The sequence below is a fragment of the Passer montanus genome, unplaced genomic scaffold (genome assembly GCF_014805655.1).
Source record: "Passer montanus isolate IOZ18808 unplaced genomic scaffold, ASM1480565v1 scaffold112, whole genome shotgun sequence".
Lineage (NCBI taxonomy): Eukaryota > Metazoa > Chordata > Aves > Passeriformes > Passeridae > Passer > Passer montanus.
Window position 1 is genome coordinate 1,436,965 of NW_024357836.1, and position 26,460 is coordinate 1,463,424.

The 26,460-nt window shown below is 52.7% G+C and overlaps 1 protein-coding gene across 4 annotated transcripts in view; it reads left to right on the forward strand.

Annotated features, from left to right (window-relative positions):
- Positions 1 to 4,003: 4,003 nt before the first annotated feature.
- Positions 4,004 to 26,460, forward strand: part of SBNO2 (strawberry notch homolog 2) — a 48,818-nt gene continuing 26,361 nt past the window's right edge. For 2 of the 4 annotated variants that reach the window (XM_039695631.1, XM_039695645.1), the window contains exons 1-4: positions 4,004 to 4,126; positions 10,418 to 10,641; positions 11,940 to 12,019; positions 16,644 to 16,767. In XM_039695631.1, the coding sequence (XP_039551565.1) occupies positions 10,543 to 10,641; positions 11,940 to 12,019; positions 16,644 to 16,767 (303 nt within the window). In that variant the 5' untranslated portion in view covers positions 4,004 to 4,126; positions 10,418 to 10,542. Of the gene's footprint in view, positions 4,127 to 7,737; positions 7,973 to 10,417; positions 10,642 to 11,939; positions 12,020 to 16,643; positions 16,768 to 23,668; positions 24,121 to 26,460 lie in introns of those variants that run through there. The other 2 variants (XM_039695637.1, XM_039695654.1) reach the window with 2 other exon arrangements.

Below are 26,460 nucleotides of genomic sequence, written 5' to 3' on the forward strand. Positions count from 1 at the left end.
CCATTAACTGGGCTGATACCCCGCCCCGCTCCGCGCCTCGCGCCGCCCCGGCGCGCGCCCCCATTGGCCACGCCGCCGGCCCCGTCCCCGAGCGCCCCGACGCTGATTGGCTGCGGCCGCATCACGTCGCGTTCCGGTTGGTTCGTTACCAGCGACCCTCCCACCCACTCCGGCCGGCGGCGGGGCTATGTGGTTGGTTAGCTGAGCTGTCCGTCAGCACTATGGGCGGGGTTCGAGGTGAAGCTCAGATGTGATAGTTCCTACGAGATGTCCATCGCGGGCTGGCGGCGGCGGCGCGCTGCGATAGGCTGCGAGAGCTGTCAGTCAGCGCTCGGGGGCGGGGCGGCGGGAGGCGAAGGGCGGAGTGCAAAGGGCGGGCGGGAGCCATGGAGACGGGACCGGGCACGGAGCCGGCCCTGGGCTCGGAGCGGGCCCTGCCCCGCCGGTGCCGCTCGGTTCCGGCTGCACCGCGTCCCGTCCAGCCAAGCAACTCTGAGGGCATCCCCACAATAAGGGCGCCCGGCTCCAGCCCTCGGCGCGGCCCGAGGGAACGGGCTCCTCTCGGCGCCGCCTCCCCTCACGGCCCCCTCACGGCAGCGCGCTCCTCCTGCGGGCAGCCTCATCCTCAGGGCTGGGCTGCACACGTTTTCCCCACGCAGGGGTGTTCAAGGGTCTGTCCCGGTTTCACCGGATAGCGGAGCCCCCTGCCCAGCCCGGGGAGTTGCGGTATGACAGCTCCGGCCGGGAACACCGGGAACCGGTGCCGGTATGCGGGGTTTGTGCAGTGTCGGCTCGGGGGAGCACGATGCGCCTGTGGCCGCCTCTAGCCGCGCTGTGCCCGAGGGTCAAACACTTTGGGAGCCAGACTCAGCTGGGATTGCAGCATGGAGCACCAGCTCTGGGGGCTGAGCTGTTAATTTGAGGCAGGGCAGGACAAATCCTTAAATTCGTCCTTTCCACGAGGGTGGCTGGCACTGCATGGCTTCAAAAGCACAGGTGGGAGAGCCCTGAACCCATTTTGGGGGGCCTGAGCAGGGTCAGGGCCCCCCGGATCCCCAAAGGGTCAGAGTACTGGGATGCTCCAGTTTGTTCAAGGAATTTGGTTTGTTCAAGGAATTTGAGCCTGTGAAGTTTCGGGAGGAGGTTCCAAGGGCTCTGAAGAGGGGGTGCAGAGGAGGGGGCTGCTCTGCCAAGCCCTCCAATCCTGCTAGCACTGCCTTTCCCTCCTCCCTCAATGGTCACGACAGTGCCCAGCCCTGGGTGATTTACTCCAGTCTTGGCACCGAGTCCAAAGTGCTGGAACCCATCCCCAGAAATTCTGGTAAGTGCCGTGCATCCCCTTCCCGAGGTGTTCCCAGCAGTGGGAGGGCAGGATCAGCTGGAGGAATTCCTTGCACTCCACACTCTGCTCCCTGCCCGTCCCACTGCCTGTCCTGCTCCTTTCCCACCAGGGTGGCAGAACAATCCCCCCCGAAAGGCAAAATCCTGCTCGACTCTCCAGGAATGGGCCACTGGAGTGGGGCAAGCCAAGGACTCACACGGGGTGTCCCCAGGTACCCCCAAGCCCCCCAGCCCTGTCCCCACTGGGGCTGTGGGTGCACCAGGCAAAGCCAGAGGCTCTTGGGCTTTCCCAAATATTTGGGAAATTTCGTCCCCTCCAGTGGGGATGTCACAAGCTAGAGGAAATGGCTGGCACCTGCCAAGCTTGTGGCACATGGGGCACTGCAGGAGCTGTCCCCTCACCCTCCAGAACCCCACAACCTGGCCAAGGGGGCACAGAAGGGTTTATTCAGACACGGGATGGTTCTGTGGGACCCTGGCACCTGTCAGGTGCCACCCCTGCCCCCTGCACGGCCCCAGTGCCAGCCCAGCAGTGCACAGGGCAGGGCCTGTCCCCTGGCTGTCTCTTCCCGCAGCTCTGGGGGCACAGGGCCAGCTGGCAGCGTGGCTCCACAGCCCTCACCCCACGGAAAGTCTGGGGATTTCCAGGCTCTGGGAAAAAACAGGAAGTGGCAGTGGGTGACAGCAGCCGGGCACACCCCAATGTGGAGCTGCTCTGCAGCTGAGCCCGTGGGATCAGGGCCCGAAAACTCCCGTTTTTGTCCCCAATTCCTGAGACTGGGTGTCTCACAGGGACCAGCTGCCTGGAAGGGCTGTTCCTGAAGCCAGGCTGTTTTCAGGGACATTGCTCCTGTAAAGGGGCAAACAGACCAGGACACAAGTCAGCCGTGTCCCCACATCCCAGCAGTGCAGGCACAGCACAGCCCCAGTGCTCCCAGCCCAGCATCACTTCTGCTTCATTGCCTGCCTTGGGTTTCCTGTGTGAACTGGGATCCGGGCTGGGGTGGGAGGAGGAAGAGATCCTGGTAAGGGAAAACCGGGTTTGGTGTCTCTGGGAGGAGGCTGATTCACTGCTGGATGGATCCCTGTGTGTTCTCCCACTGTGCTTATTTATTTGTATTTGTGTAACACCAAATAAAGAGCTGGGGGGGATTCAAAAGAAGGATCCCTGTAAGAAGGTAAAATGTGACAGGATTGCCTTGATTAATTACTATATGCAAATGAATGAAGGGTGGGATCAACAGGAGTAGCAGGGGGAGAAGGGGACTGTCACAGACCATCCTGCTCCCCCTTTGCCTCTGGCACACAACCAGTGTTCCCAAGGGTGTTAACGTGGTTCCCATCTGCCAGAACTTCCCTTCTTGGGGATAAATCGGTTCCCTCTGGCTGCTGCTGTTCTGGTGCAAAAACACACATCCAGGGGGCTTTTGTGTGACCCCTCGGGATTTTGTTCCTGCCATGGGACTGCAAAGGTGGCATGAATCCAATGCAAGCAATGGGAAATTAAAAATATTAAAAGACCCAGTGTAGGGAAAACGAGTGAGGAGCCCGAGATGGTCAGAGCAGGTCATTATCCAGCCCTGTGATTAATTTAATTCCTACAGCAGGACTCGTGGCATGGGAGTGGGCAGAATCCTTGGCAGCTGCTCAGGGTTTGAGTGTTTCCAGCTCTCCTGTGTCTTCTGTGGGTTGAGCTGCTGCCCGGGTCCTGCAGGGAGGAAAAGTGAGGAATCTCCTTTTCTTTTGAGAGGAAAAGGACTGGACAGACTCTGCTTGGGCTGTGGAGTCTGACGGTGCTGAGAGTGTGTGCAGCCAAGGCCGCTCCAGGACTTTGGTTTGCCTTCCATTTCCATCCCATCCCAGGATGGAGGGATGGATGGATGGAGGGAGAGATGGATGGATGGATGGATGGATGGATGGATGGATGGACACAGGGATGGATGGATGGGTGGATGGATGGATGGATGGATGGATGGATGGATGGATGGATGGACACAGGGATGGATGGATGGATGGATGGATGGATGGATGGATGGATGGATGGATGGATGGATGGACGGGTGGATCAATGTGGGACAAAAGTCAAACACTCCGGATCAGCACCGATGCCAAGCCTCTGTGAACGGGCCGTGCCAGCACCCACAGGAGCCCCTGGGCCGGGTGTGGGCCAGGACCCGCCGCTCCAGGGGCAGCGCCCGCTCCCGAACGGGGGAAGGCAGCCCTGGAGGCTCCCTCTGCCTCGGGGTTCCTTCGGCCCTTCCCGGTCTCTGGAGCCGCGGGCCTCAATACCCGTTCATCACTCGGGGACCGAGTTCCGAGCCCTGCCTCTCCTGCTTCCCACTCCCGGTTGCCCCGGGCCCGGTTCTGCCGTTCCCCGCTGCCCCCGGGTCCTGTTCCCCTGTTCCACGCTGTCCACTCCCGGTTCTCCCGTTCCCCGCTGCCCCCGGGCCCGGTTCTCCGTTCCCCGCTGCCCACTCCCGGTTCTCCCGTTCCCCGCTGCTCCCGGGCCCGGTTCTCCCGCTGCCCACTCCCGGTTCTCCGTTCCCCGCTGCCCACTCCCGGTTCTCCCGTTCCCCGCTGCCCCCGGGCCCGGTTCCCCGTTCCCCGCTGCCCACTCCCGGTCCTGTCCCGGTCTGTCCCGGTCGCCGCCTCCCCTTTCCCCGGAAGCTCTGTGGCCCTTCCAACATGGCGGACCCGGAAGCGGCGCCAGGCGGCGGCGGCCGGGCGGGAGCCTGAGCCCCGGAGTCCCCGGGACCCCCGGCACCCCCGCGACCCCCGGACACAGGTAAGGGCCGCCCGCCCGCTCCCCCCGGGGCCCGCGGCTTCCTCCCGCCCGGCCCGATCTCTCCGTGGGCGGGGGCCGCGGGCCCGCTCGGGCCGGGCTGGGGGGCTCGGCGGGGACGCGGCCCCCGGACAAAGAGTCAGAGCCGTCGGTCGGTGCCGCGGGGAGTGCGGGGGCTGCGGGGCTCGGGCGGGGCGCGGAGCCGCCGGTGGAGGCGGCAGCGCCGCGCTGTAGCCGCCCGTGTCCCCCACGCGTGTCCGTGTGGAGCGGGGCCGGGGCGGCTCGGCGGGGACCGCTCGGGGCTGTGCCGGTACCGGCAGCGCGTCTGCATCGGGCAGAGCCCGAGATGCTGCGGAGCCCCTGTGGCCGCGGTCCCAGCAAAGCCCAGACCCCTGTCCGAGCCGGGTCCGGGTTGGGAATTGCCCCGGTAGAGCCGGGGTGGCCGCACCCGGCGAACCCTCGTGTTTCTGACTCCCCCTTCAGCTGCTTTCCCACGGAGCGCTGTGAAAACTGCACTGCGATCACAGAATCGTGGAATGGTTTGGGTTGGAAGGACCTCCAGGCTCATTCAGTGCCACCCCCTGCCATGGGCAGGGACACTTTCCACTGTCCCAGGGAGCTCTAAGCCCTGTCCAGCCTGGCCTTGGGTTCCAGGGATGGAGCAGCCACAGCTGCTCTGGGCAACCTGTGCCAGAGCCTCAGCATCTTCACAGGGAAGGATTTCCTAATATCTGATTTCCTAATATCCGATCCTAATATCAGAAACTTCCTCTCTGTCAATGTGGAGCCATGAATCCATCATGCACCGAGCTCCTGCTGTGGTGCAGCCCATACTGGCCCAATTCAGTCTCTGCCACACGGAACCAGTGCTGTCAGGCCATTAACTGGGCTGATACCAGAGGCTTCACCTTATAAAACACTAGTGCCAGGTCTAAAACTCCTCAGAGTAACCGTAAGTTCCAGTGTAAGGACTGTGGCTCCCCCTTAGCAGGCTGGATTTACAGTGAAAATGAGACAGGCTGGGCAGGGCAGGTCCTGCAGGTTCAGCACCAGCATCCCAAAGCTGGGATCCAAACCCCCAGAGGGTTTTCTGCTCCGTGCACTGGCCCTGGGGCGAGTCTGGAGGACAGGAGGGTGTTGGCTGTGGTCGGCTGTGCCTCTTTGGGGCTGTTGCTGCTGCACATCATCCTCGTGTCATCTGAACATTGAGCTCCTGAGCCATGTGGGAATGGCTGAACCAAGAGCAGCTGGTGGTGGGAAGGTTGAAGTGGAAAATGGTGTGCTAATACTGTTGCTTTGGGGTTGGGAGTGCTGCGTGTCCCGTGCAGCACTGCCAGGTTTTGCAGAGCTCCATAAGCTGCCAGCTGGAGCTTTTGGGAGCCTGAGCTCTGCTATCTCTGCCAAAAGCTCTTTACTTCACGGGGGTCTGTTTTTTGGATGTTTACACCCTCATTTTCCTAAAAGAAGCTTGTACCTGTCTCGTTCAAATGTTGCTGGGAGGTCTCTGCACAGGAGCAAACCATGCTGTGACTTGTCACCATAAGAGTCTGGATCCTTCAGGAAAGGTTTATACTCTCCTGAGACATTTTCCTGTTTAAAACTTAAAACTCTCAAGTCTTTTTTGGTTACACAATCGAGGTCTGCACAAGTGTGGGTGTGATCAAAGTGAACACACGCCTCTCACAGAGCAGGTGCACCTTGAGTCTGCCTTAAGGCTGCCCTAATCCATAGGGAAGTTGGCTTTGATGTCCTGAAGTGGTTTTTCTAACGTTGGGACCTGCTCAGGTCCAGAGGGTTTCTCCCAACTATCTCTCAGGAGAGAAACTGGGGGAAAAGCGTAAAGAATTTGGGACCTGCATTTGCTTGGCTTCTGACCTTGCTTGGCCAAGTTCTTTGTGGAAGGGAAGCAGCCCCAGTGCTCTGAGTGCCCTGCTCAGGCTCTGCCTCATGCTGGGGGTGCCCAAAGCCATGGTTTTGGGGATGTTCCATGGACCCAGTGTCTGGGCCACTGCCTCTGCCTTGCAGGGATGTGTTTGTGCTTTGGGAATGTTTGTGCTAGGTGGATTTCCACAGGAACGTGCCGAGTTCCTTGGCAGAGCGTGGGTGGTGTCTGGGAGGTGTTTTTGCCCTGTCCAGAAATAGTCCTATGTGTTCTCCCAGGTGGAAAAGCAGGGATAGGTGGAATTTACCTGTGGGGGGCAGTTAATATTTTCTCTTAAAAGGGGCTTTTCCCTCCAAAAAGCTATATTTGATTGGTTTTCCCCTGTATGGTCTGAGTGTCAGACAAGGAGCAGCAAGTACTGCTTGAAGCATCAAGCTCTTCCCTGTAGAAACTCTGCTGTCCTTGGAGGGCAGGTTAGCTCTTTTGCCTGCACTGCCACAGCTCTTGCAAGAATCTCTGGAACGATCCAGATTTTTCTTCCCTTTCCTTACAGACTAATTGCCACAGTTAATTGGTTGCGTGGATTGTTCCGTGCTGCACCTCTGCATTGACGTGCAGTGCCCAGGTGCTCTGGGATTTGCCCTGGAGCCTGGCAGTGCTGTGCCCAGCTCCAGGGCTGCAATGCTGTGTCCCACCAGCCTTTTCCATGCTCAAAGCACTCAGGAGATCAGGGTGGCTCGAAGTGCTGGCTCAGGATGCCCTGAAGCAATTCCATTTTCATCACCCACAATACGTGTTTTCCGCTCTGGTGTTCTCCTTTGTCGGGACTGAGTCCTATTCCCATCTGCTTGTTTGGTCTAAACTTCCCAAAAATACGTCAAGGAGAAGCATGAAAGAGGAACTTGAAGGTGCCTGGGTGCTTGAGAAGTAAAACTGGCTGTTCAGAGTTCCGTAGGGTTGACTTCCCATTTCTTTGGGGCCGTTACATCCAGACCGTATCCCGCAGAATTCCCTCCAGCTGCAGCTCCCCTGGGTGCCCGTGCTGGGGGCTCATGAGCGGGTGGAGCAAGGTGGGGACACTTTGGGACTCCACCTCTGCTCTGTAGGGTGGGCAGAGTGAGGGGAACTGATCCCTGAGCAGGAGGAAGAACAGGATCACATTCCCAAGGTGTTTTTGTTGTTCCCAGCACGTGGTAATTCATGATCGGCAGGTTTAGCTCCCTCTGCTCCAGGCATGTCTGTGGGTTTCTGGCTGTGTTCCTTTAATGGAGGCAATTTAAAATACACCAACAAAGGGTGGAACACAACAGGAGGAAGTGCTGGCTGCGTTTACTGGGCTGTTTTCACCTCTCCCGATTGAAGTTATCAGTGATCCAAGCCCTTACTCCCATCTCTGTCCATCCTGGTTACAGCACAGCAGTTCTTTGTGTGTTCCCAATTGGAATTTTCCTGCTGGAGCGCTGGTCTGAGAAATGCCTAAAAAGCTCAAGCTGTTAAAAGCTGAAAATTGTGCTCTGTAACCTCTAGACATGATGAATTCCAGAGGAATTCCAGGCTGGAGCTGCTCCTTAGTCCCTCTGCTGACAGCAAACCTTTAAGCAAACTGTTTGGAATATTGAAACTGTTCTGGAGCTCAGCGATAGGATGAAATCACTCAGGGGCTTCGTCATCCTGTGCAGGGAGCTGCTTTCACTTTCAAACCTGGGCTGCACGGCCAGGAAGGAAAATGCCCAGTGGGATTTTTAGGGTCGTGTCCTCCCTCTGGATCTGGGGGATCGCTGCTCTTCCATAGTGCTGCTGCAAGGAGACGTGACTGAAGTGGTGAAGTTGGGAACAGTCTCTGTGTGCTGCTGCGGGCTGGGTTTTGCTCTCCCAGCCCTCTCCCAACACGAGTGCCAGGACCAGGAGCCTCGTCCCTGGGGATTTGCCATAACAGCGGAAGCTGCTGCTTGGTCGGAGTATGTTTGGTAAGAGAAGCGGTGGAAAATCACTTAAAAAGTTTGCTATAGAGGTTCCCTCACGTGTGTGGGCCTCTGTGTAATCAGTGTTTACTCTCACAGCAGCAGGATGGGATGTGGAAGTGGAAGCACTTTGGATCTTGCTGATTTTTATGGTTTTCCGTGATGTGGCTGCCTGGAGGATGGCGGGACAGGCACAAACTGAGGCTGTTCCCACTTCTCTGTTCTTGTGCTGGGTGTTGTCCTGCTGTCCTCAGGCTCATGCAAGTCTCTAATTGTGGATTTAATGGGTGTTTTATTTAGTTCTTTCTTGGAATTTGGGAGTGTAAACTGGACAGCAGTCCCTGGAGTGTGATCAGAGTGAGAGCTGGGTCAGCCTCCATGTTCATCACCAGGAACTCTTTTTGCAGAACTAAGATTTGGCAGGTGCAGGTTGGATTTTGGGGTGTCCAATGAGTGCTGGTGCCGCTCTCCTGGGGAAAGGAGTTCCCTCAGCATCCTCCAGGATTGAAGCGTGGCTGGAATGGTGCCACCACTCTTGGTCTCTTGGTGCCTCTTTTCCCCCCTGTTTTCAGTGCTTGGGTGTATTTTGCACTACAGCCCCCCACAAAGCAAGGCCCAGAGCATTCCAGCTTTCTTGCTAAGCAGTTTTCTTCGTTTTGCCAGTGGGGTGTGATCTGTTGTGCAGTTTTTCCAGGGAGCTGGTGCTGCTTTAGAGGCAGCTTCTGCTCTGCAGGGCCCACCAGTGAGATCTGGTGGTGTGAGACACGAGCTAATGCAGAGCAGGCACGGAGGGATACTGATATTGATTTTACCCTTCCTAAGTTCCTTTGGATATGTAAGTAAAGCTGTATATTTGCTATGGCTCTTACGGGAATCACTGCTGCTGATTTCCTCTCAAAAGCTGTTGCAAGTAGGGGAAAGAAAAAAAAAAACCAGAAAAGCAGCAAAACCCCTGAAGTCTGGCATTAGGAAGAGTCACAGGGTTTTATAGACACAGAGCAGTTGGTGACCCTGAGATCAGCAAAGCTCAGCCCTGGCTTGGGTAAAGCTGAGCAGGAGTTGAAGGGAATCTTTGCAAAATAGAAAAGGGTGACCTTCTCCCTACAAGAAAACCAAAACCCAAATAATCCCTTTGGGAGCTCTGCGCAGCATTCCATAGGTGGGATGTGACTGCAGAACTCTGCTTTTCACACAGAACATCCTTGGCACTTGAGGGCTTTGCCTGTGACTCCACTGTAGAATCAGTGTCCAGGCTCAGGGGTCCTGGCTGGTCCCTGCAGCCCCCACATGAGCCCTACCCAGAGGGCACTGCTGGCACAGCTGTGGCACCACGGGAAGGCACAAAGAGTCACTTTAATTTCACTTTCCATTGCAAATGCTGCAGTCATTTTGTCCACTGCAAGGTCACTTATTTTTAAAGCGCCTCGGAGTCAGAAATGGCTTTTTCAAAAATATTTCTTGTAGCAAATAGTGTCTCCGGAATGATCAGAGGTGGCTCTTTTAAATTACAGCTTTGTCTGTGCTCTGTAGGTGTTGTGTGTGACTGGATTGCTCCATCCAGAAGTTTTGGCCACTTTGATTTCCTCAGCTTCTGGGGAGGGTCAGGGAAGGCAGGAAGTGACAAAGAAAGATTCAGTGGAAGTAAAGACATCGTGGATGCTTTTCTCTGCTCCTCTGGTTGTATAGGTTGCTTTCACCATCTCTTTTTTATTTTAATCCATTAAATCCAGTTGGAAATTGGTTTCCTGTGGGATTATGGAGAGTTTAGAAGAAAATTAATCAGTTTGGTGGTTTTAACTGAGAAGCTGCCCTGGAGGCAGGGTGTTACTGTGGAGTTAATCCTGCCAGGACAATGCTCCTGCATTGGATCCCCTTTTGCTGGCAAAAGGTAAAGTGCCAGAAGCTGATAAATTTGTGGTCTTAATACTATTAATTTCAAATGAGTAACAAGGTATTGTTGGGTTTGACTGGTGTGGGAAAGGCACAGAAACATCTGCCTTGGAGCTGGGGAGACCCCAGTGTGCCACGGGGTGGGAGCTGAGGGTTCACTGCTGGCTCAGCAGTGCCCCACCTCCAGAGCATATTTTTGGAAAAACAGGTGATTTGGGGGAATTGATTACCCTGAGTTTGCACAGGAGTGCAGAGTCTTCTTGTGCATTAGATAAGGAAATTCCTCAGGCTGAGCCCAGCTGTGGGTGATCTTAGGGAGCTGCGGGCTCCTGGTGTGAAAGGCAGGAGAGGCGTGTTCCAGTTCCAACCTGGGTGGATTCCAGGTGTGGTGGTCATGGAGAGCTCTGTTTCCCATAAAACCCTCTCTTTTCAGAAGAGGCAGCAGCATTTCACAGGCTGGTGGCTGTTTGCTCATCTCTAAGCTATGTTTAACCTTAAAAGTAGGTTTTTTTTCTCCCCACCTCTCCTTTCACAAAACCTAAACGCGCCTTTCTTTCCCAGCCCAGGACATGGTGCAGGGTGAAGAGCACAGTTAAAGACGCTGCCACCACCACTCACTCCACAGCCTGTGCCACCCTCCTGAGGACCCCATGAGGCAGGACACGGGCTGATGCTCTCACCCCACCATGGATGGGGGGAACAGCTTCCCACAGCACCAGCAGCTGGGCGATGCCGTCCGCGGCATCCCCGGCCTCCGCTCCCAGCTCGCCGTGCCAGATGTGGAGGTGAGGCCCTGCAGGTCCTGGGGAGGGGGAGGCTGTGCCCAGGAGGGGTCTGGGCAGAGCAGTCTGGCCTGGTGGATCCTGGGAGTCCTGGTCTGTGTTTACAGCAGCAATTTCCAGACTTCCCAGGCAGCTGCGCAGGGGGTTGCAGGATTGAAGTGAGGAGGGAAGAGCAGAGCTGTGATTAAAACAAAGTCTCTCAGACACTGCTCCTTGAGGAAGGACTGAAGAGACTGAGAGAATCTGCCCAGGATTGCAGACCTTGTTCCTAGCCCAGCACATCTCTACCAGACGTGTGAATCTGTGCCCGGGTCCAGCTGTCCCTGTTTCCAGAGCAGCAGAGATAAATAAGTTGTATTTGTCCTTATAGCTGCTAAAACCAGACCAGGTCCCTGATGCATTTGTCCAACAGGGCAAAAAGCAAACCCTGTCCCAAAATAGCTGGTGTGTTCCTGGAGTTTTCTCTTTCTGTTTCAAACTCTGGAATGTGTCACATGCATGGACTCAGAGGTTCAAGCGAGGCCTGAGTTCCTCTTGCTTCAAGTACAAAATTTCATTGCTTTGACCACAAAAAGAACAGATTAAAGGCTGCTGGGGAGCTGAGGAAGGAGATACTGTGTTCTCTCCCTGGTTTTATTGGTATGAGCTGAGCTAAGAACTTGCCATTAACTGGAGACTGTTCAGGGAAATGAGAAGACAAAAGGCACAAAAGGACGTTTTTAGGTGTGACCTCTGCCGGCCAATTTCAGGTTATTGGGTTGGTGCTCACATCCCACAGAGACTGAATCACAGAATCATGGAATCACTGAGGCTGGAAAGGACCTTCAAGGTCATCAAGTTCAATCTGTGACTGATTTCCACCTTGTCACCACACCAGAGCATTGAGTGCCACGTCCAGTCCTTCCCTGGACACCTCCAGAGTTGGGGACTCCACCACCTCCCTGGGCAGCCCCTGGCAATGCCTGACTACCCTTTCCACAAATAAATTCCTCCTGATGTCCAGCCTGAACATCTCGTGGCACAGCTTGATGCCATTTCCTCTTGATGCCATTTCCTCTTGTCCCTTCAGAGTGTCCTGTGAGAGGGCTGGGGAGGGGCACTGACCCTGGTGACCATCTGGGGACAGAGGTAGGGGAGTAGGTTCCAAAGCTGAAACTGGAGTCCTGCTGGAGCGACAAGGAGCCACCTCTGCCTGTGGGAAGCACAGAGGGAGGGAAGCCATGGGCCTGCCCTCGTACCTGCAGCCCCAGGTGATGGTTCCAGGCCTCTGCTGCTCTAACTGTTGTGCCTTCTGCTTGCAGAATTCCATGCTGGCCGCCGACTCATGGAGTAGCTGCTATCCAGTCTCTTTCCCAACCTCATCTTTCCCAAGTGAAAACCAGTGAGTGCTGTTCTCCTTTGTCTAATCCCCTCTGCTCTTGCACACCCCGTGATTCAACTGTTTCTTTGCTGCTTTCCATGTTTACTTTATTTGACGATCTGATGGGGAAATAATTGCATCACTCTACTGATCTTGTGGCATTTCAGACACTGCTGCAGCTTGGGAACAGCAGCAGACAGCTTTTTGTTTTTAAAAATGAGAAAAAAACCTTTGTTTTCTGTTAAACCTGGAGGCTGCAGTAAGGGAGAAGCAGCTTTGGTTTAGCCTGGATTTGTAACACTAATGGAATTCTTAACAGATCCAACTGAGCAAACACTGGGCAGTCTCTAGCTTTGCACAGATGTGGAGGAAGATGTTACCTGTACCAGGTATTAGGTTTCGGGTGATGGTAAAATCCTTTGCCATGTCACTGGTGGTGACTGATACTAACAGCCATGTCATGTCTGTACTGAAAAATTTTGTTTTCCATTTTCCCTTTACAATGAACCTTCGTCCTGGATCACAAGGTGGGATATGACAAATGTTTGGAGAGCATAAAGTGGCCTTGTGCCATCACTGAGTGACTTGGATGGGGACTCTGGTGGGGCTGGGGGTTTGGAGGCTGATCCATGGCTTCTTTGGTCTCTGTGAATCCAGGGAGTGGCACACAGGATGTGTTCCTTTATCTAGGTCAGAGGTGGGAGGGAGGAAAACTGAAAGAAGCAGAATTTGACATCCTGAGCTAACAACTGTGTTCCAGGTGCCTGGCATTAAACTGGGGATTTAATGTAACCTCCCTCCTAAAGGGATTTTAGCACCTTCCTGGTGGGATCCCTCCCTGTGAGGGTGTGAGTTCCAGGCAGATAGGAGCAGTGAGGACCAGCCCCTCTGCCAGGGGATGAGGGGACTCCTGTCCCTGTGCTCCTGCTGCCCTGGTGGCCCTGGTCCCCTCTGGCCACAGCAGGAGCTCCTGGCAGCACAGGGGGGATGCACAGGGCAGTTCCCCACCAGAGGGTACCAGAAGCTGCCCCACAGGTGCTGAGGGAGCTGGGCTGTGCCAGCTCCTCCCCACAGGAGAACAGGAGACTTCTCAGATCCATTCAGGCCCTTTGCTCTTGGCCAGCCTTGCTGATTGGAAGGGGCTGTGCTTTTTGAGCAGGATTCCTGTAAATTACATGTTGTGAATCCTCCGGAGAGCTATAACAGAATTTCTGTTTTGCTGCATTGAACCACAAGATTAGATTGTGTTTATCTATTGCATTGGGCTTTTTTTTTTTTTTTTTTTTTCCTCTTGACCATTTGTTCTGGCTTTGCCCCTCACTCTCTTCCTGTTCGGTGCCGCTCGTGCCAGCGCTGCCGGGAACATTGCAGCCTGATCCTGCAAGGACATGCCTGTGTCTCACACAAACCTGGACTTGCTGCCTTTGCTGGAGTCACTTCTGGAAATGAGGCCCCTTGTAGTAATGATTTGCTAGGGAATGATTTAGCCAAGGCTGCACCTTTAGCTTCTTGTTCTTCATACCCCAGGAGGTGTAAAAATCACCTTTCAGGTGAGATCTTCCATATCTGCATTTCACATTAAAAAAAAAAAAAAGTCTGTGCTTTTTGTATTTGAAAATGGCACTGACTCTGTTTTAGGTGGATTTGGAGTGAGGGGGTTACAGGTAGGAATCCTGGAAGGAATGGAAGCATTGAGAAGTGAGATTTTAAACGCAGTTGTAATTGTAGCCCATGCTGTAACATGAAAAAATGCAGCTGGCATTAGAGGTGGTGCACGTTTTTCTTCAGAATCCTTACAGAGAAATCTCATTTGCAAGTGGCTGTGTTTGGACAGGGCTTATTCTCATAGCAACACCTTTATCCTGAAGCAGGTTTTTCCTGTTTCTTTTCAGGAGTTCACTTTCATGCTGGGGAATTTCTTTAGAAGACCCCAAACGTGGCCTCTTGGGTTCAGATTCTCTTAACCTGACAAATGTCAACAGTGTATTAAACCTCTCTGAAAGAACCAGGGAGGTTCAGGGCTCTGAAGAGCAGCAGCTCAGCTCTTTTCTGAGGAAATTATCCCTGCAGAGCTCAGCTTCCCTTGCTGCTGGAGGCTCAGCACGTTCCTGGCTGGGGGGATCTGGGGTTGTGCTGTTGGATGAGGTGTCACACAGCTGTAGCAAAGCTTTGTCCCCAGTTTTCTTGCTGTTTTTAGCCCCTTTTCCATCTCTGCATGGAGCATTGCTTGCTGAAATAGTAAAGCAGGCTCTGAAAAACATGGTTTGGTGTCTGGAAGGAAAGTGCCAGGCTAGTGCCGAGGCAGCCTGCGGCCTCTCAACTCTCCCTGATCTTCCACTGCCTTCAGATGAGAAGTTTGCACGTCTGAGTGGAGGACAGAGGATGGAGCCTGGCCAAAACACACATGGGAGGTCTCAGAGAAGTGGGAGTGTGGGCCCAGAAGGGCTTTGGATGCATTGGGTCATGGATGAGCAGCTGGAATGCAGTGGAATTGCAATGCAGCATTCCTCTTTGGGCAGCTGGTGTGATTAAACCAGCATAAATTTCCTTTCTGGAATGGTTTTTGGTTGTCCAGTGAACCCCCTCAGCATCTGAGGGAAGCTGCTGACCCACAGTAGCTTCCATGGAGCAGTTTACCAGGAACTAAGCCCTGGAGAGGCTGAGCAGGTGGGGACAGGGCAGTGTTCACACCTTGGCTGTCACAGGCTCACTGACCTGATTCTTCCAGTTTAAAGCGTTTTTGTCTCAGTTTATTTCAAGCAAACTTGTCAATGGCTCTGTGCCAGCCCTGCAAATGAGAGGAGACACCTTTGAGTCCTGAGTCAAGGGAAGGTAAAGCCCAGCTCCAAAGGTACTGAAGGGATTTTGGGGCTTTCCAAGGAGGATCTCCGAGCAGTGCCTGGAGCTGCTGTGGGCTCTCCCTGCCTCACATGGGCAGATTGGAAGACCAAGATTAAGGGTAACAAAATATTAAGCAGAGCTGGTCATTCCACAGCAGGCCAGGGAGATTGGAGCTCTCTTGCTCTCTTTCTTGTTACCTTGACTGACCCTTGTCCAGGCCACAAAGTGCCAGGGGAAGAGGAGAGGGTGTTCCCTTTTCCAGTCAAAATAGTTTTCCTATTCCTTGGTTAGTTCCTTGATGCTGGCCAAGCTGTGTCCTCGTGTGAGAAATGGTGAGACCACAACAGCCTTGGCTTGAAAGCCTTTTAAACCAGCCTTTTCCTGTGTGGAAATAATGAATTCCCAGAATTTATGCCCAGATTTTAATTTCCTTGAATGGATTACGAAGAGCCAACAATCAGGGCTGGACTGTGGGAGCTGGGATGTGCAGGTTGTGTTCACACAGGGTCTCAGGTGTCTCTGCAGTAGGTAAAGCCTGGCAGCACAGAAAAGAAAAAAAAAAAAAGGAAAGGAGGAAAGAGCTGTTCTTTTTTGAGGGTTTTGTCTTTAGTGATGGGAAACGAACAGGAAAAGTGCATTTATCAGAGGAGATAACTGTGTTTGCACATAAATCCACATGTAAATGTTCACCGGGTGCGTTAACGAGCTGCCGGCCACACATGGCACCTTAATTGCTTAATAATCCTTTGGCAGCTTGGCATTCCCAGCTCCTGGGCAGGAGTTCTGTTCAAACTCAATTTCTCCCTCTCTCAGCACCCTTTTCAAGTTTCTGGCCGTGAGTTCTTTGGGCATCAGGGGAAGATCCAGCTGCCCACAGGAGGAAACCATCCCGCCGGGGAGGCGCTGGCAATCGCCCAGGCAGGAGCACGGCCCTTACGGGAAGGATTACCAAGCACATTCCTTGCTCCTGCAGGAGAGGGAAAGCGCTTGTGCAAACCAGGAGGTGGCGTGGAGCAGAGGCCAGGGGCTGCTCCTGGGCAGGAGGAAGGAAATTGGCTGCTCTTGTGCAGTTTTTGCCCTTGGCTGCCTGGAGGAAACGGATGCTGGGTGCAGGGAGCAGGAGGAAGCTGGCATGGCCCTGCCCTGGTGGAGCAGGCAGGATCTTTGCTTTGTTCCCTTGTTAGCTGAGCACAGATCTTGCTTTTGAACTCACACCAGTCACATCCCTAGTTCCTCTCTCTGGGTAGCAGTTCTGTCTGTGTTTCCCAGTCACCAACCCCTCCATTCTGACCTGCCTTTGGGGTCTGTGAGTGGTGAGCCCCCTGTCCAGGTGGGTTAACAGAGGTGTTTCCCTGTCAGAGCTGATTTATAGGGCTGTTTTGGGGGTTTTGTGGCCTAAACTGGCATTCAGGTGTGATGTTTCCCTGCAGCTCATGTCCTTACATGGTGTGACTGGCAGGTCCACCACACCCATCATGCTGGGACGTCCCAGGGCTTTGTCATCTTTGTCATCAGGGATGAAATATTGGGTGCAAACCATTGTTGTCTATTAAGTCCTTCCTGGTCTACCCAAATTGCCAAGAATTATATTCTTAATTCAGCATTCTTGCACTGCTGAGTTTGGGAAGTGGGATAAAACTGGTAGAGGTGTTAATTTTGTCATCTCTTCTGGATAATATCCAATAATATCCCTCTCCTGCATGTGACATCCTGAAGTTTCATCTTCACTGCTGTCAGAGGCTGAAGTGACCTGAGAAGTGCTGGGGATTGACAGGGAGTAACTGCATTTCCCATTTCCTTACAGGCAATATTTTAGCCCCCCTCAGGATTTTTATATGGATTCCATCAGCAGACCACATTTCTTGGATACAAACTATGCAGCTGTGGACCCCACTGACTTCTTATCAAAAAATGGGGATTTTCCTCAGGTAAGTGCAGAGTTCCTGATGTCTTTGGGGGAAAATGAGGCTTTGGAGTGCTGGGGATTGCTTTTCAGTGTTGCCTTACTTAGGGAAAATGAAGAGATGGGTGATAAATTTGTACAGCCCCAGAGAGGAATTGTGTGCAGTTGGGGTCAGCCTTCTGACACCAGGAATTTGAAAGGTGTCCATGGTTTGGTTGGAGCTTCTCTGTGGTAAAACAGCTTCTGTCTTTTAAAGGGGTGTTTGGCATAAACACTGGCAGGGCTGGGGGCTGCAGGAGGGTCCCAGAGTGTGAACTGAACACGCTTCAGACTCTCTGGTTATTTCCCTCCCAAAATCCTCTTGTGCTGCATGTTCTTCCTCACTGGTTACAAGTGGTGGATTCCTGAATAGTGACTATTTAGGGATTACATCAACTCAGTGCCTAGCATTCCAAGAGTGGAGCCAGGTCAGTTTTTGCAGAGCTGAAGTGTGGGAGGAATGAACAGTGACCCCGAGTCGCTCGGCGTCTCTGGGGACCCAGACCTCCCTCACCTTGGGGATCTCTCTGGGTGGGAAGGAGCTTTTTCCATGGAGGTTTTGGAACGTTGCACTGGCTTTTGGTAACATCTTATGGTAAGATTAGTCAGTAAAAACTGCACGTAGTTGATATGACAGAGCAGACTTCGGAATAAAGAAGGGACAGGCTATATCCTTTCTAGGAATTAATACAAACATTGATGTCTGCAGGTGTATGTGTTAATTTCCCCCTCGTTGTGTTTTTGGTTTCTTGGTACGACTAAAGAGTGGTTTTGTCCCTCCTTGGGGCTCTGATTTCTGCAGGTTTGGATGTGCAGGTGCTGGGGATTTGTGCTTTTGGGGTGGCCACTGTTGTGGTCTCCCCATCCAGCTCCCTGTGCTTCACATCAGGGACCCACCTGGGCAGCCACTGGGCAGCTGCTGGTCAGGGTTTTCTGGCTGGATTAAACCAGATAAATAATTGAATCACAGGAGCATTGATCTCTGTCTCCTGCAGAATTAATTGTGGGAGGAACAAGGCAGAAAGGTGATCTCATCAACTTGTGAGACCATTTATGGGGCTGTGATGGGAAAGGGAGAGGGGTCCCTGCCACAGGTCTCACCTCCAGGTCTGGTGGGGTTTGGCTGATGAGTTCAACGGGAAAAGAGCTTAATTATTTCTTTAACTTATGTATTTTCTAGTATCTCAGTGGTCAGTCAGCTTCCTTCCCTGCTGCATCACAGAAATTGATCTCAGCCAACTTGGAGGAGCAGATTTTGGAGGTTCTCTGTGAAAGGAGATGCTTTGTGTTGGCTGGGTGAGAAAAGAGCAGGAAGCTTTGAGACAAAGCAAGCATGAATGACCTAAAATAATTCCCAGAGCAAGAAATAATTCTTGTGCTGCTCTTATCCTTTGGGAGGGGAAGCCATGGATGGGAGTGAGTTGATTTTAGGCAAATGGGCTTTTGTTTGGACTCTTTCTTTCTGTAGTGAGACTGCATCTATTGCAGTGTGCCTGCAGGTGCTGTGCCCCCAGTATGGACACAGCAAAGTGTGTCTGAACCTAACACAGCCAAACCAGTTCCTTCACTGGGGTATTGTACCACCAGGTAGTGCCATGTGCTCCCACGAGGAGCAGAGCAGCTTCAGGTGCTCTCCTGTCCTGTTCCATGGCTTGCCTGTGAGCCCATGCTCTGGTCCCTGGAGATTCCACAGGTAACAGGGTGGTGATGTGTCACCCTGTGTGTGCTGAAACAGAGGAGCAGAGGATCAGGCTTTGTTAGAGCTCTGCTTTCCAAGCTTTCCCTGCTGGAGTTGGTACCTCCGAGGGCTGGGGTGTGTCTGGAGCTCCCTGGAGCCAAGGGACAGCTCTTGGTTATTTCACCTGTGGGGCTGTCTCTGGAAGAGGAATCTCATTTCCACTTATCCTCTAACAGCTCATTTTGCAGTATGGAGCCAGGCCAGTGTTCTTGAACACTCAGCTTTGGACTTGGAGCACCTTGCATGGTCTGTCCTGGTGCTCACTCAGAGCAGGATGCACTGAGCACTGACATGGAAGCCATGGATAAACCCCAGGGGTCTCTGAGCCATCAGGCATTGCTCTTCCAGAGAAAAGCCACAGATCTGCTCACAGGAGCCAGAGTTGGAGCCTGGCTCTGGTGGAGCAGCAGGTGTCAAACTGGAGACAGTGGTATCAGTCTGGAGCCATCTGGGAGTTTCCTGAAGCTTTTCCAGTCCTTTCTTCAGCAATGTTTTCCACTTTACTGATTTCTCATTGTCCCAGACACCAAATTGTTAAATATTAACATTTGCCTTGGGAAGCTGAAACATGCCATGCAGGAGGGGTGGGAGCTGGCTGGTTCCATCTTTCCAGGTGGCTGTACAGGAAAGTACCTGACTCTTCCAAACTTTCCTGCTGCCATGGTAGGAGTGGCAAGGGCTGGTCCAGCCGTGCCAGACAGAGCAGTGGAGCCCAAGGGGCAACATGAGGAGTCTGCTGCAGGTGCTGGTAAGAGATTCCTGATCCAGTCTGTGGTTCTTGGGCAGGCAAAATGGATCAGGTGCTTGTGTGAGGACTTGTGCTGCCTCCACACATGGATACAGGCTGTTGGCTTTGCTCCTGTAGCAGAATCCAGAATTTTGAGGAATAATGAAGACAGATTTGAAAGGTCTAAAGAGCAAATGATGGAGACATTTGTGTAGCAAACCCTTTCTGTTGGTGGCAGTGATTGTCCATGTGCTGTAGAGTTTGGAGATCAGGAGTTCTGGTGCTTTTTGCTCTGTCATTTCCTCTCATCATCCTTCCATGTTTTGTTTTGGGAGTCCTGGTCCTGCAGAGTGCAAAGGCTTTGCTGACCTGGGGATCCTGAGGGTAGGAATTGCCACATTTTCTAATGGTTTGAGCCATTCACCTTGCTGAGCAGGGAAGGTGCTTTGCTGCATTGCCAGAACAGCCTGATGTGAACTTGAACTCGTTTCCTCCACAATAGGGTTCTGGCTTGCTCCTGGGTGATTCATCCTTGCTGATCTGTTGGCATTTTTTGTATAAACAAGTGGCTTGAGTGGAGCTTCAGAAAATAGTTCTGGGAGGCCACGTTGGGTCTGACAGCATTTCTGGTCTTGGGAACTGTTGTCTGCAGCCAAAGTCTCATCCCAACCACACGGTGCCATCCTTATGGAAAAGTCTACGGACTGCCCACGTGTCCTTACAAATCACAGTCCTGAGAGAAGCAGGGTTTGGTTTCCATTGCTTCCCTCCCTTCCTGCTGGTTATTCCTGCAGTCCCAGGTGCTGCTGAGTTGGGATCTGGCACTCGTGGGCAGTTCTGCAAAGGCACTGTGGCTGTGGTGGTGCTGTGCTGTGACACTGGTGGTGAGAGCTGTTAATTGCCATAATAAAACATTGAATCTGGGAGGGTTTAACTTCTCCTCTGGCCTGTGCTGTCCCTGGGAGCTGTGTCTATCCCCAGACCCTTACAGAGTCAAAGCATCCTCCTCTAGGAGAGCATCCCTGCCATGTAATACCTGCTGCTCTTGGCCACCACTGATTTTTCTTTACTTCGCTGCCCTGGTCAGTTTAGAATTAATTAAAACACAGACTCTGCCTAATTCCCCTGAGCTCTCTGTTATCTCTGATGGCCTTTGCTGGCAGTCTGTGTTCCCTTTGCCTGATTTTGTGCTGTTTGTGGCTCCAGAACAGGACTTAGCTGAACATACAGAAACCTCCTCTGCTGACTGCATGTGCCCTGAGAAATAAACCTGGGAGGGGGAGCTGGGGACATGGTGGAAATAAACCTGGGAGGGGGAGCTGGGGACATGGTGGGTGTGCAGGGGACTCTGCAGATCCTCCTTCTCTTCCCAGTGAAGCAGCTCTGGCTGTAAGTGCTTTGGGAGGAACTCTGGTCCTCTTCTTAAAACATGGTTTGTGCTTGGGCTGGAGGGAGGAGGTCAGGCCAGATGGATTTATCCTGTGGGCCAGGAGGAACTGCCTGCTCCCAGGCAGGGTCACCTTCAGTAATACTGTAAAGATGCAGTTCCAGCCTTGTTTGATCTGCTGTGCTGGATGGGGGCTCCTGACCACACGTGTTAATCATAAACCAGCCCTCTCCTCACCACCAGCCCCTTGCAATCTCCTGTTAATTTTCCTTGTTAAAGCAGGAGCAGAAATTAACCTGCTCTTTAAAAAAGTATTAATTTTTAGAAGTGCTGCAGAGCACAGAGCTGTGGTGATTTAGGAGAAATCAATGCAACAGTTATTAAATTATATGGAACACTTGGTTGTGGCTGAAACAAAGAGTTTCCTGGAATAAGAAACATCCTCCTGGAACTTCTGTTGCTGTCCTGGAGTTATGTCTGCAGGGAACACAGACATTAAAATCCATTTGCAGGCAGTTACCTGGCTCTTGGCCTTGGGAGAACAAATGGCTTTGCGTGCTCGAGTCTTTGTTTCTGCACTGCAGGTTTGGGGTTTGGGCTGATGTAATAACACTTTATAACCCCTCTGGGTGAGTTACCTGACACATCCTGCAGGCCTGGGCTAAGGAAAGTGAAGGCTGTGGTTATAACAACTCACTGTGCACTGTCCCAAGGCTTGGGCTGCTCCAGTTGAGGCACCCTGAGCTGGTTCCCTGGAGGAGGGGAGGTATAATTTGGGTTTTGAGGTATACTTTGTTGTCAGTGGATTGCAGGAGCACAGATGTCTGTGGCCCTGGGGAAAAAAGTAAAAGAGCTTGGAGGGTTCAGATATCCCCCCCTCATTCTAGTCTTGAGGGTTTTCATCTACCTCCAAGCAGTGATGTCCACTCCTGGCAGGAGGGATGGAGGTCTGCCTTCTGAGGGTCTTGGCAGGCACCATTCCCTGCCTCCTCCTCCCTTGCCAAAGCCAACAAAAGCGGGAAAAGCCGGTCTGAAATGCTCAGTGCTCTTAAAAGTGCTGGTAATAGAATCCAATAGCAGACCACGGGGACAGGGTTGAAAATAGATGCTTTAATTCAAAGCAGAGTTGGTCTGAGCCAGGGGGTGCAGAAAGTTCCCCAGCACAGCGACTCCCTGGGCTTGGCTGGAAGGGGATAAGTCAGATGTGAGAGCTGGAATAATCCTGCTTTCCTTGTCCCTGCCTGTCAGCACACGTGCTCTTGGGTGACTTGTGGGGAGCAGGATTGCCTCTCCCCTCGGACAGGTTGGGAACATTCCAGGTGGTGTTTCCACAGTGGTTTATCTTCCCCTTGGTGATTACACTGCTGTGGTCTTGCAAAATCAATGCAGCAGCCCTGGGTGTCTGCGCTGTGTTCCCACTTCCTCTGGCAGCACAGGTCTCTCCTGTCTGCATTTTGCCCCACTGACAGCAAAGGAAGAGGAAATAATCCACCTGCTCTTCCAAAGGTTGCACAGATTGTGAGTCCTTGATTGGCTCAGGCAGGACATAGTGGTTCAGTCAAGGTCACACAGCAAGTTGCTAATTAAGACATTTCAGAAATTAATTTGGCCTCTTCACTCCACACATGTCATTAAAGCACCTGCGCCACGGGCCAGCAGAGCCTGCCCTTAAATACAGCAAATTCAGAGAAAAGCAGCCTTGAGAGCCCTCAGCCTTCCCCCACCCTGAGCCTGCTGCCCACAGAAACCAAATTCTGTTGTCTCTGCAGTCCCTGCAGGACTTTCTGTGGCTCTCAGGGCAGTGCTGCTTGCAGCCTCCACTGGGAGGTGAGATGGGTCCTGGGAGCAGGGAGATCCCAGCACATGCTCCAGCTCCTCCTGGGAGTCCCATCCGTGACTGCAGACCCTGCCATGGCTGCATTTGTGCCAAGGAAAAGGTGTTTTTCTTTGCCATTTGCTTGTTGAAAAAACCTCCTGGGGGTGGAATGTGGATCCTCACTATTGATGTCTCAGTCCCTGTGCTGCAGAGGTTCTGCCCTTGGAAATGAGTCTTGCTGCAGATTTTTGCCCTCTGGGTGGTTTTCCAGCCTCAGTACCTGGCAAGTTTTCCTTGGAGGGGTCCATCCTCTTCCTCATCTGATGGCATAAAGCAGAATTCCCTTGCTCCACTCTCTCCTCAGAGGGCTTTTGTCTGCTTGCCTCTCTCGAGGGCCTGCTGGGACTTTGTGCCTTCTTTCACTCCAAAGCTCTGCTTTTTAGAGAAGTGCCTGATAAAATGGGATTTTCCAGCTGTTCCCAGCACAAGTCCCTGAGAGGAGTTGTCTCAGCAGTGCCAGCCACAGCAGCAGGCACTGAATGCTGGCTCAGAGGTGGAGCAGGGATGAGCTGTGCTCCCTTGAAGCCGTGCCTGCAAGGACTGGGAGCAGGGATGGACAGACTCAGAGCAGCCAGGGCTCCTCTCCCTCCCCACTCCCGGCACGTGCACTGCTGGGTTTGCTGGGCAAACTGGAACTGACCCCACGGGCTCCGGGGCTGCCACCAGCCCTGCCAGGGAAGAGCAAACAGGAGCCTCTTGCACCCAAAGCAAACACAACAGTTCCCAGGGATTTTCCGGAGGGTGATTCATTGCATGATTCCTTTAATTTCCAGTGGTGTTGGAGGAGACCTTCATTAAGTTTACATCCCTCTCAGATGTCCCTTTTTATGCCTTTTTCTCTCCCCCACCAGAATTTTTGCTTATTTCTGTTACCAGAACTGTTAAAGTTAAAAAGGACAGCCTTAGAAAGAGGAGGCAGCAGTCTCTGGGAAATAACAGTGATCCAGGGAGGAAAGGGAAGAGAATGGGCCACTCCTTTGGATTTCTAAAGGCTCAGTTTGGGGTGGGGCAGACACCAGAGACAAAGAGAGCACATGGCTCTTGGGGGGACACCAACGTGGCAATACTCCTCATGAGCTTTGTCACCTCACCCATCCCTGAAATTGGGGCTGGGGGGGGTAGGGACAGGAGGGCAGGACCCCCATTCCAGAGCAGGGGCTGCCAGGGGGACAAAGTCTGGCTTTGGGTGGCCGGGGAGAGGCTCTGCAGAGCCCGGCGCTGTTTACTGTGCTCTGTGGTTGGATTACACCACGTACAGTAATTCTCCTCGCACTGCCAGTAATTTCACTGACTTACCAAGCAGGCATCATTTCCTGAAAGTCAGCCCTGGACTTAGAGGAAGTAAGAGCCCTCTCGTCGTGACTAAACAGTCTATGCAAATCTCCGGGCTCAGGACGGCTCTGCCGGGCCCTGAGTCTCCATTTTCCCTGCTCTGCCTGCTGCATGTTGGCTTTTCAAGCCCCCCGATGAGCCCCGGCCGTGAATGGACCTTTCTCCACTTTCCGCTGAGCACCCTCCCCCTGCTGCTGCCTCCCGCGCCGACAGCCCCCCGAATGCTGCTCTAAAATGTCCCAAATGCAGTTCTGGCTGAAGTTCCCATCTCTCTACAAGGTAAAGCCTCATTTTTTCCTCTTTCCTCCTCCTCTGTGGAATTCCTCGTGTGTTTGGTCGCCAGGGTGGTTGTGCAGTGGCTGCAGAGTTTTGGGAGTGATACCTCTCCATCTTGTGCATTGGGAATAGATTTTTTTTTTTTTGTCCCAAAGATGTGATTTCTGTTTTGCTGGAGCCTTTGCTGGGTGCTATTCAGTCAGTCAGAACTCGGTCGCTGAGTGCAGAATTTGGAGGGAAGGAGCTCTGTGAGGATTGATCTGTGTGTTTGTGTAGGTGTGATGGCTTTGAGGGCTTTTATTTCCAAAGTTAATGTGCAACGGGAGCCCCTTACAGCAGAGCTAAACCCTCCACACTGTCAGTTTCTTGTCCCAAATTTAGACAGACTTTGGGGTTTGGCAGCTGGAAGATTTTGTATTGATCATCTGCAGCTGCTGCTTCGGTCACTCCTGAATAATAATTTGGTTAATCTGTGACTTTTGAGGTGCCAAATCTCTCTTGGCTGGCAGTGTGGCTGTAGTCGTGGGTGTGTGTTTGGGTGTATAGATAGGGTGTTGGGTTTTTAGTAAAACCCCCTCTTCACTGTGTGCTCTGCAGCACAGTCAGTCATCCAGAGCTGCTCTGCAGACACTGTTTCCTCAGTGTCTGGATTGTGAGAAAATAAACCATTTCTATTGATGGCTTGATGGAAAAAAAAATATTTTTAGGATGCTTGTTCAGTCTGTATTTAGACTTCACCTGTTCTTTCATTATTTTTAACACTTTGTTTTGACTGAGGGAGCTGAGCTGTTCCCAGGGGCATGGAGAAAGATCAAATGTCTGGGCTGGGGTACCTTGATTTTTTCCTGATCTTTTCTAGGGAGATAATGTGTCATAATCTCAGTTTTGGGATAATGACAGAAGTACCATGTGCCACAGTAGCATCAGGTTGTCCTGTGCTCTGAGACCCAGCTGCAGCTCTGCCTGCAGCTCTGGGTCTTTGGCCCAGGAGAGGCCTGGACCTGCTGGGACCAGTCCAGAGGATGCCACAGAGATGCTGAATTACAGGAATAAGATTTATGTAAAAAACAGTTGCAGAAAAGAATCTGAAATAAAGATCCTGCCTGTCAAAACAACTTCCATCTGGTGCAGAAGTTCAACTTCCACTGAAACAGAAGTGCTGTTACTGCAGAACCTCATGTTTCTAATGAGAAAAACCCTAAAATTCTGATTAATCCATCTGAAACAGGGACAAAATTACATGTTTCAAACCCCTATGCCTGAGCTGACCCTCACCACGGGCTTTTGGGTGAGGTGATGATCCTTTTTTTTCCCTGAGGTCACCAAGGCAGCTGCTTCCATTTGCAGCAGGTAAACCAGGCATGGTTTGTACTGGCTGTGGTTATCCATGGCCTGGTGTTAAACAATTACCCTGGGTTTGGTAAATTTACAGAGGTGGTGGTGGTGGAAGTTCTTGGGGTGGGGAAGCTGGCAGGTGATTAACTTTAGTGCTCTTTAGATAATGCAATTAGTTAAGACAAATGAGAAATTCTGGAAGTTTGTGACTAATGCCTCGGAATGCTGGCAGAGCATGGGATCACTGCATCACTTCCAGGAGGAGTATTGTCCTCCCTCTGCCTTGGAGGCTGCTTTCCTCTCCCATTTCAGCCCAGGGGTGGGGCTGGAGTTTTCCCTGGGGATGGAAGGGTCTGGGTGACATTTGCTGGAGTGTCTTGGGCTGGGTCATGAGGCTTTCCCATATCCTGTTGCTATTCCAGCCCAGCCCTTGCCTATTGTTGGGAGCCCAGTGGCCACTCTGTGCTGCCCCACAGCTCCCCTGCCATGACATGGGTGTGCAGATGTTTCCTCCTTCCCCAGCCTCTGTCAGTGCCCTTTGCAGGTGAACAAACCCTGCTTGGAAATGTCTCAGCAATGGGACTGGGTGGGATCTGAGACCATCTGGATCCTGCACTCACTCTGACCCACCCAAGTGTTCTCCTGCTTTCTGGAGTGTGAAATGGAGTCCAGGGATCCCTTAACTCCAAGGTGATAAATCTGAGTGCCTGTTCAGTCTCTGGATGTCTTGATTTCTGGGTAATCCTAAAATAGCCACAGAAATATCAGGAGCAGGAGCTGCCCAGGAAGTGCTGCCCTCACTCCCTGAGTGTTTAGGTCCACCGGTTGGTAACTGAGGAATCCAAACTCCCCACATCACACCTGCCATTGCTGGAGTGCTTCCAGCACCTGCACTGATGGCTTCAGGGCACACTGGCCAAATGAGACATCCCTGGGAGGAAGGGGAAGGGAATGTGTCCCAGTGGTTTAAACACTGCAAGCCCATAACTTTTGATAGCAAACAGGGGG